Genomic DNA, 9,480 nt, shown 5'->3' with positions numbered 1-9,480 from the left:
CCCCCCCCCCCCAAGGCTGAGCCCCAAGCACCGAGATGACGGGCGGAAGACGGGCAGCCAGCGGTCCAGCGGGAGCCGGTCGCCTTCCCCGTCTGGCGGCAGTGGATGGGGGTCGCCCCAGCAGAACGGCGGCAACAGACAGCGGAGCGGAGCGCACGGGGGCCGCCCCGGCTCGGCGCACAGCCCGCCAGATGTACGTACGCTTTGCTTTGCAGAGGGTTCCCGCGCCGTGCGGGCTGCGCCGCGCTGGGGGCGGGGGGCGTCACCGCCGGGTAGGGCGCGGTGAGTGTGTAACCGGGGAGGGAGGCGCCGCTTCCCCCTCCCGGCTCGGGAGCGGCCTGGAATGCTTGGTTGGTGCGCCCACCTGGCCCGAGTGTCAGGGGGAGGGGGGCCTGCAGGCTTGGGCCACCCTTGAGCTTGGCAAACGGACGGCCAAAGGGGGCTTGACCGCGGCTCTCAGGCGGTTGGGAACAGAGCTGAGGAGAACCCAGGTCTCCTGCCTCCCTCCCCCCAGGCCTATTGGGGTGGGAGGGGCATGGACGATGCTAGGGGTCGCAGTCAGGAGTCGGATTCGAGAGAGACGGGATCTCCCCTGGGCATCACTTAGGCCCTGAGTCTCCCTCTCCCCACCAAGCCCTCTCCCCCTCTCTGAGCACCCTCCCTCCCTCAACCCCCTCACTGCCTCACTCCCCACCCTCAGAGCCCCCCCCCCTTCTCTGTCCCCAAGCCGCCGCTGAGCTGCATTTCTAAAGTCCCTGCTCCAAGGAAAGTCTGTCCTTCCCCCCCCGGGACTGCCCACGCGTGGACAGCAGTTCCCCATGTCCCATCTTTCCTAAAGCGCCTGCCAGTGTACCCATTGCTCCCTCAGAGACTCCACACCAGCACCACTCAAAAACTGTCCCTACCCATCCTCCAGCAGGGGCACAGAGTCCTTGAGACCCACAAGCAGGTGTGGTGATGATAGGGGCTGGCAGAACAGACAGGCTTCTCAGCCTTTCCCAGGTGGATGGGCTGGGGTTGGGGGCTCTCCTGAGCCCCAGGGGGGGCCCACATCCCTTTGTCTATTGATCTTGCCCAGACGCCTCAGCAGGGAGGGCGGGGGCTGCCCCTCCCCAGACCTCAGGTCTCAGCAGCAAACATGTCCGTGTTGGTCAGTTTCATTTTGATTTTTGGCTGTTTCCTTCACTCCCTTTCTTTTCTCAAACACCCTTTCTCCCAAGGCCTTAGGGAGGAAGCCAAAGGCAGCTGACAAAAGGCTCTCGGTCTCAAGCTTAATTTTTGTTTAAGGACATTACCTGTTTCGAGACTGCCCCGCTTGGACAGGGTGCCGGGCTCCTGAGCTCCTAGGCACCTGCTTGGGCCACATAGGGAGGATCGCACCCATGTCCCAGGATCTGCCTTGGGGGTGGGAGAGGACACACAGAGGCAGCTGAACGAAGCCAGGACAGGGACTGTTGCCATAGGCCCCAGAGATAATGGCTCAAGCAGGGAAAACCCAGGAGAGGGTGTACCTATCCCCCCACCACCAAGGGCACAGAGCCAGGGCCCCAAACACCTTCTCGTGGGAGCTCCCCATCCTCCTAGAAAAGTACAGAAGGCAGCCAGGGCCACTAGAAGGCTCCATCCCACTTCTGGTGCTCTCCCCTCCCTGAGCAGTAGGCCACCAGGGGCCCTGGGCTTGTACAGACAGAACAGCCATAGTCTACGTAGACCCCAGGAGAGAGCAATCAAGGAAGACAGCCTAGCCTCCAGCCTTGGGGAGGGCGTCGCCTCAGCAGCACCCAAATCTTGATTCCCTCCCAGAATGGGATTTCATTTTGCACTGCCCTGGGAGTTTTCTAAGAGACAGCACTTTGTTACCCCTTTCACGAAGCATGCTCCCCAAATCCTCTCCCTGCCCTCGGGCCCTGCGAGATCTGGGATCTCAGGACATCCAGGCCTCTCACCTGCACCTCCTGGGAGGTGAGATAGGGGTGGGGGGGGTCATAGTCTTAGCCATTCACCAAAAATGTCTTTGGGGACAAGTACTGGGGGGTGGGGGTATTCTTGGACGCTACCTTTAAAAAAAAAAAAAAAAGAGAGAGAACAAACGGAAAAAAAAGAAAAGCTCACCATTTTTAACCCCGTCTATGTTTTTGCTTGTTTTTTTAGCCTCCCATTTGAACCGTGGTAATACTGTGATTCCATTTCTTGTATAGTCGGCAAGGGAAGAGGGTGGGGACGTTTATGTAACTTTTCCTGTTATTTTGTTTTTGTTTGTATTTTCTTTCTTTTTTTGGTTTCCTTTGGTAATGTACAGAAATGCAAACTATCTCTCTGGTTTTTTGTTTTTGTTTTTTTCCTATCTTCTATGTTTTTCTAGAATTTTGCTTTTGTGCGTGTTACTGTGGGGGCCTCTCCTCCTAACGCAGAGATGGGTTTGGAATCTCAAGCGAACATTAATCGTATACATCTATCTACTTATTCTTTTTTCCTTTGTAACCAGAATTTAAAAGGGAAGATAACTCTTAAAAAGTGACTCCCACGCCAACAGCTCCTGCCAAAACAGCAGCCAGTCCTCTCCTCGACCCCGGGGCACGTGCTGGAACTGCCTCAGCTTTTAAATGAACAGGAGTGGCCCGCACTGTTCTTCCATGTCCCTACCTATAAGGAACCTTGGAGGGAAGCTGGGAGACCCAAGGAGGAAGAGAGACTTGTCCCAGGTCACCCAGGGAGCATCCCAGGGCAGCAAGCACCCGGTGTCTCCCCGGTTCCATCTAGGATAGGATGGCTGGGGTGACAGAGCCAGGCTGCTGTGCACCTTCTGTGCCAGGCCTCACATCCTGGAGGAGGGAGCCATACACCCCTGAGAGAGTTGAGCTCAGGTGAGGGCTTCAAAGCCAGACACTCCCAGGCAAGAGAACAAGACCATCCTCCTCTTGAGACAAAGGCTAGCCGGGTGCTGGCTCCCAACACATCTCTGTGTTGTTCCATCCCAGGCCAGGGAGAAACCGCCAAAGGGATTTCTGGGTTCTGCTATTTACTGCTCCCTGCAGCTCAGAGAGGTCAATGACCAGCTCAAGGTCACACAGCTTTTTAGAGATAGACCCAAAAGGAGACTCCAGCCCTCTCACCTCAAGACCACCAGCCACAGCCAAGATGTGGAGAGAGTGGTCAATGGAAAGCACACTCTGGGAACCCTGAGTAAGGGGAGGAGGATTTGGGAGGTGATGCTGATCGTTTCTGCACCTGCCTTTCCCCTGAGGAACCCCTCCAGATGTCGATGGCACACTCCCAGCTCTCAACTCCCTGGCACTGAGGCCTGCCCACAGGGAGCCCAGGGTATAGGTGGGCCCTGCATCCAGCAAGCCCAACTCTGTATGAGCGTTGCTTCAGAGTCTCAGGGAACCCTACACCCTCCCAGTTCACGCACATATGGGGACAGAAATAGTGAGGCAGAGAGGAAAGGGGGCTGCTCAAGGTCACACGGTTTGGGACTGAGGAGTAAGATGCTGAGCCCAAGTCCCAGAAAAGGCCTGCAGGGTTTAAGGGCTTAGAAGTAGGGGCCCTGTCTTGGCTCTAGCTGTCCCTGGCATTGGAAGTGTCAAAGGGAACCCTCACTATTCGGGGAGGGTGGCAGAGAGGGTTCCTGAGAAAGGCCCCTATAGGCTTGCTCTGGCCTCTACCTTTGGCTCAAATTTCATCACGAAATGGGCAGCCTAGGGTGACCCCAAGAAGAGGTGGCCATGGCACTGCCTAACCTGTGCCATCCCAGGCCTCCCCCCCTACCTGCTCCCAGAAAGAACAGTGGCCACAGCTAGAGGGAGGCAGTCAGAAGAGGAAGGGGCATCTTGGCCTTTCTTCCGGGATGAAGCCAGAAGGCCGGAGGGATGAGTTTTCCTAAAATGATGCAGAAGCCCCGGGAAAGTGGTAGGCCTGAGGCAGCTTCGGGCCTCCGACCAGATCTGTGGTTGCCTTCCCTTTTAAATGAACCGAACCCTTCACCCCATCTATTCACTCTGCCTTGTTGAAACAGCTTTTCTCTCCTTTTTCCGTCTGGGCCCACCTCTCTCTATTCCCTGCTTGTCTGTTTCCTTCTGTCTTTGTTTCTCTCTCTCTCTCTCTCTTTGTCAAGTCTGTCTCTGACTCTCTTTCTCTCCATCTCTCTCCCCAACATGGGCCTCTCTCCCCATGCTGCCAGCCCCTCTCCTTAGCCCGCCCTCTGGTTCTGCTTCCATCAGCTGCTTCCTGCATGCCCTCTGGAGGTTTTCTGTTGTTTAAAGAGTTAAGGAAAGCTTGGCTCTTGGAGCCTGTGGGTTCTAAAAAAAAAAAAAGGAAAACAGAAACGCTGGGTAGGAGCCCCCTCCCATCCCTGGGACTAGACCAAAAGCCAGACTGGCTGTACTGGTGCTGGTTCCCGAGGGGGAGCGCAGCTTAGAGTCACTATCTTTACCCCCCTTCTGCATTCCCAATGCGGAGACCTTCTTTTCTTTTTTATTATTGCATTCCTGTCCCTGACCACTGAGAAGGTAGGTATCCCGGCTCAGCTGTGCGCCCGCTCGCTCCCATCTCCAGATAAGCCCCGCCACTCTGCTTGGTTTGAATGTGGTTTTCTCTCTCTTTCTCTCGATCTCGCTCTGGTTGGTTTTCTCCCCCTCTCCCTTTTCTTTCTTTATTTTAGTGACTACTCATTTGTAAACTTGCATTTTCCCCAAATGAGCTACAAAGCTGTGTTTCCTGGTTTGTCGTTTGGTTTTCTTGACTTCCCCCCACCATCACCACCCCCACAACTCTTCTGGTTCATGTTTCCCCTCCCGTCCACCTGCCCCGCGCCTCCTTCTTCCTCTCCCACCCCAACCCCTGCCCCACCCGAGCCCCTCCACTCCTTCTCTTTCTCATTTTGTTGTCCGAATGCATTTCTGTGTGGTTAGCATTCCAAGTTCGTGTTCCCTTCCTGAACTGTATGCTGTGGTTGAGCCAATTTGATTTCTGTTGTCTGGAGTAGCTGCTAAGCCCCCCTGCCCCTCACCCCTGCCAGCTCCTGGGGCCCATCTGGGCAGTAAGCAGTGGTGGAGGCACCTGTGCCTGGCCTCTTGGCCTCCAGATCCTGGAAGAAGTTCTGGCTGAGGCCAAGCCTGAGGAAGGAGCCCTGTCCCACCCTCCAGGGCCTGCCGGGCTCCCAAGCGTCCTGTCCCGGTGGCAGGTGGAACTTAGGGTGGGAGCTGCAGACTCTGGGGCAGCAGCTGGGACCAGGGCTGACCCTCACAGCTCCATCTTTCGGGTGTGATGGTAGTTGAACTTCAGGGGGCTAGTGAGTTGGCATTGGACTTAGAGGGCCTACTTAGCAAAGTTTCTGTGGGGCAGTTTGGGGGATGGAGGGGACTCTCAGCTCACCCTCCCCCTGCCTGGACCACTACCCATCCCAGACAGGGGCTCCCTCAGCCGCCCAGCATCCTTCTGTCTTCTGAATTTGAGCTTAATGTGCAGAGAATGAGTCAGAAAGGACAGTCGATAGGGGCTGGGTTTCCCCAAGGTGTTGGAGCAAAACGGAGCCTAGGTCCTGAGACTTGCGACTCCCAGCCCCGTGCTCATCCAGTCACATTGAGGGTACGCATCAGGAGTAGGTCCTCAGGGGACCCGCCTCCCCATCCCTGATCTTTAAGCTGTTTCCTGTTCCATCTGGGAGTAGCTACAGAAGTCCGACATCCCAGCCCTTGTGAGGCTTCGGTGGACCTCCATCCTCAGCTTTGGAAAGAGTAGGCCTGGCTATCCATCCTCTCCTCCCCCCATGTTGACCCCAGGGACCAGTGGTGAGGAGCTCATCCACTCAGAACATTCCTCATCTGTGAGTGGTGTTGGGAAGGCAGACAGGAAGTTGTTCAGGGAGGAAGAAATCACTGTTGGTCCCACAGGGAGACTCCGTCCCAGACTGATGGGAGGAGTAGAGGCCCCCATCTTCTGGGAGGACCTGATGTGACCAGGGACCCAGAAATGGGATTGTCAGACGCTGAGATGCTGAGTTAGGGGGGTAGTTGTCTGAGCCCTGGGGGGAGCAAGGGTAAAGCATCCCAGATGCTCAGTGTTCTTGTCCTTAAAAATGCCAGCCCTGGCCTAGCGCACCGTCTCTTGCTACTCTTTCCCATTGTCTTTTCCTCTCAAAGACTTCTTACATAAGCAAAAGAGAAGAGAGCAGATAGCAGGTGGTACCAAGGAGCAGAGAGGCTTCTGGAAGCCGGGCTCAAAGACAGGCAAGTCTCCTGCACTCACGTATTCATTCGTTCACACATACACTAAGCCAACATTTGCTGGGCACACTTCCGTGCCAGGCCCTGTCTGGGTATCCACACCTGGCGAGAGGCAGGCTGACCTGGGTTTGAGGCCGCACCTGCCAGGCTAGAGGCCTGACAAAAATGGCTCAGAACAATTAGAGAGAAAAGCTGAACCGTGGATGGGGAGCTCTGCTCACCACCGTAGGCCCGGCCCTAACACAACCTGGCACAGTCCCTACAGAAAGAAGGCACAAGGGTCTGTGAGATCATAGAGGTATGCGCCTGACTCAGGATGAGGGTCAGGGGAGGCTTCCTGGAGGAGGTGGTCTTGAGCTGAGGGCCCATAGGCATTAGCCAGGCCGTGAGGGGGTCGTGGGGGGTGAGGGCAGGGAAGGGGAAGAGGGGACAGGAGTCACAAAGAACAGGCTTCTGGAGTAGATGTTTGGAGGTCCCTGGCCAGGACAGCTAGTCCTGTCTAGCTGTGAAATCCCATGGTGTCTGGACTTGGCTCTCCCTCAGTTCCTGGGAAGAACAAGACCCAGCCAAGCGGAGGTTGAGGCTCACGCTCCGACAGGATCGTGGTGGCCCTTTCTCCAGGGAGGGATGGGTGGATAAGGGTGTGAGATCGGCCCTAGGAGTCTTCCCCCAGGGAGGGCGCTGTCTGCCACGCTGCCCAGCGGCGCCTTCCTCCCATCCTCCACCATCCTGGCACATGGGGGTGCCCAGACCTTCCTGCACTGCTCTGACCCCGTGCATCTGTGAGGGGACTGTCAGTCACTGGTGCTCTCGAAAGAACCTCTCAACCCCTATTCAGGCCCACCCCCCAAAGACCCCAGTAAACCCCACTTTACCAGTGGGGAAACTGAGGCCCACAAGAGGTCACTTCCTTGAGGTCTCACAGCAGACTCACATCGGGGCTGATTCCAGGGTGTTTCACTTTGCCAGTTACTACCATCTGAAGCTATGGCATTTGGCTTGGAGGAGGGGACAGTTTCGACCTGAAGGCGCACCAGGCAGGAAGCGTCCAGAGAAGCACAGGGGGCCTCAGCAGCTGGGGGTAGCACCGTGATGGGGGTGGGCATCCACCCAACCCAGACCCTTTTTGTTCCTAACGTTCCCACCACACTCCCAGCCCAACACTGGGAAGTAGAGAGGGCCCCCCACGGGGTCTGTGGGAAGGAATATCAAGGCCCTCAGTCTCCTTCCCCCACTGGTGGCCTCTCTCCTGGAGTCAGAGAAGGCGGCACAGATCCAGAGTCTAGGTCGGAGCCAGGGTTCACAGCCAGGTCCTGACGCCCAGTTCAACATTCTGCCTTCTGGCTTTGCTACCCGCCCCCATCAGAGCAGCAAGCAAGGGCGTCTTAAAGGCAGGGTCCAGTGTTTCCTGGGTATGTACGGGTCACTACGCCTTGGCTCCCAGGGCTCCCACTCCCCCACCTAGTATCTGTTCACTTTGCACACTCGGACAACCCAGGAGATAGGGAAGAACTTGGCAATGTGAAGATCCTGGAGATTGCTTTCTCATTTGCCTCCTCTGGAGGGACAAGGGTGCTGTATGACAGAACCTAGTCCTGGGGGCTTGGGAGCCGTAGGCACTGGCCACCTGCTGGGGTGGAGGGGAGCCAAGGGTCTCCTGGTGAGGTCTGTTGAGAACGGAACTGCCATCTCAGAGGGGCCATGGCGAGTCAGCCCAGTTCCCATGTTTCCTAGCCTAGGATGAGGGGTGAGCTGGTGATCAGGAGAGTCGGGGTGCTCAGGGGGGTATCTCAGTACCCAGTGATATCCACTCTGCCCCAGAGGGAAACACCAGGCTCTCCCAGGAGGCCTTCATGGCCCATTTGACTCTGGACAGCTGAGCTCACCTGCTCCTGCCAGTGTTCATTGGCTGCTTCAGCCATCAATCACAAGCTGGCTGTGCCTTTCCACCGATGAGACTGACTTCTTGGCTCTGCCTCCAAGCCCTGGCTGGATCCAGGCTTGCGCAGAAAGGCCTTGGCACCACTCTTGCCAGCAGCACCGGGGCCATGCCAAGGAAACCATGCTCCTTCCAGTCTCTTGGCAGCAAAGTGCCCTGAGGGGTGGTAGTTGGTTTGTTTTCTCATCCAAAGAGCCTGCCAAAAAAGCTTGGCCACCCTGCCCCTCTTCTAGGACGACCTGGTTTGGCCTCTGACCCCTGGAAAGGCATTTACTCCTTTCTCAGCAACAGGCATTGAGGCCCTCCTAGACACCAAGTTCTGTGATCAAACCGAGATTACAGAGCTGAATCCAACAAAATAATCTGCCCTGGGGGTGCTCAAAGTCAAGTTATGCTGGTGATTGGGGGTGGGGTAGGAATGGGGGACAGACTTCTAAACCCCGGAGTGTAATCAACTGTTACCAGATGGAAGCCCAAGGACAGGAGGAGGGGTCAGTTCTGTGAAGGGAGGAGGATGGAGAGGGTGGCCAGGGGTACACAGAGAATCCTGGAATACTTGCTCTGGAAGGGACATCAGGAAGCAAAGCCCAACCCTCTCATTTTGCAGATGGGTAAACTGAGGCCCAGGATGGGGAAGTGACTTAGCCAGGGTCACTCAGTGAGGTAGTGGCAGGCTCTCAGACCCCTGGTGGCCAGCCAGGGCCCTTTTGATGGTACCAGGCTCCCTTTCTGGTTTTCTGAATCCCAACCCTTGTGTCCTAACTGCACTTTTGGAAAACCATTTGACATCTCTATCCAGCAGTCACCAAAGAGGTGCCTGCTCAGGCCCGAGGAGCCGGGCGCTGCCAGTCCTTCCTCCAGAGGCGGTGTGGCCTCCTCTCGGCCTAGAATGGGGTGGTTGCGTTTTTCTCTCTCTCTCTCTATCTCTCTTGCATTTTTGTGAATCTAATGATGAACTTACGCTACCACACTTTTCCCTTCTCTTACACATCTTACCTACTAAAGGAGGAAGTGCCACTTTATTGGTAAGTGGACGTTAACCAAGAGGGACTTAAAAAATCAGAACTTAAAAAAAAAAAAAGGAAAAGAAAAGAGAGAAACAGAAAGACAGTCGGGTGCTACTGACAGCTCCACAGGTCTCTGCAGGGCCGGAAAACAAAGAAAGAAAAATGTTAACAGAAAAAAATGTCAGTTCCCCAGGAGTTCAGACATTGTTTTTGATTTTGGTATCTAATGACATTTGTGGATTTGGTTTTTTTTTATTTCTGTTTTTCCTCCCTTTCTTCGGTTCAGTTTTGAGTTCAGTTGTCCCGCCCC

The 9,480-nt window shown here is 55.7% G+C and overlaps 1 protein-coding gene across 1 annotated transcript in view; it reads left to right on the top strand.

The window, feature by feature from the left end:
* SRRM3 (serine/arginine repetitive matrix 3) overlaps window positions 1–9,480 on the top strand; it is a 36,727-nt gene that overhangs the window by 21,695 nt on the left and 5,552 nt on the right. The window contains exon 10 of the mRNA XM_040634907.1: window positions 16–193. Coding sequence (XP_040490841.1) covers window positions 16–193 — 178 coding nt within the window. The remainder of the gene's footprint in view (window positions 1–15; window positions 194–9,480) is intronic.

The sequence above is a fragment of the Ursus maritimus genome, unplaced genomic scaffold (assembly GCF_017311325.1).
Source record: "Ursus maritimus isolate PB19 unplaced genomic scaffold, ASM1731132v1 scaffold_2, whole genome shotgun sequence".
Lineage (NCBI taxonomy): Eukaryota > Metazoa > Chordata > Mammalia > Carnivora > Ursidae > Ursus > Ursus maritimus.
Note: the sequence above shows the minus strand (reverse complement) of the source record. Positions and strands in the feature narration are given on the sequence as shown.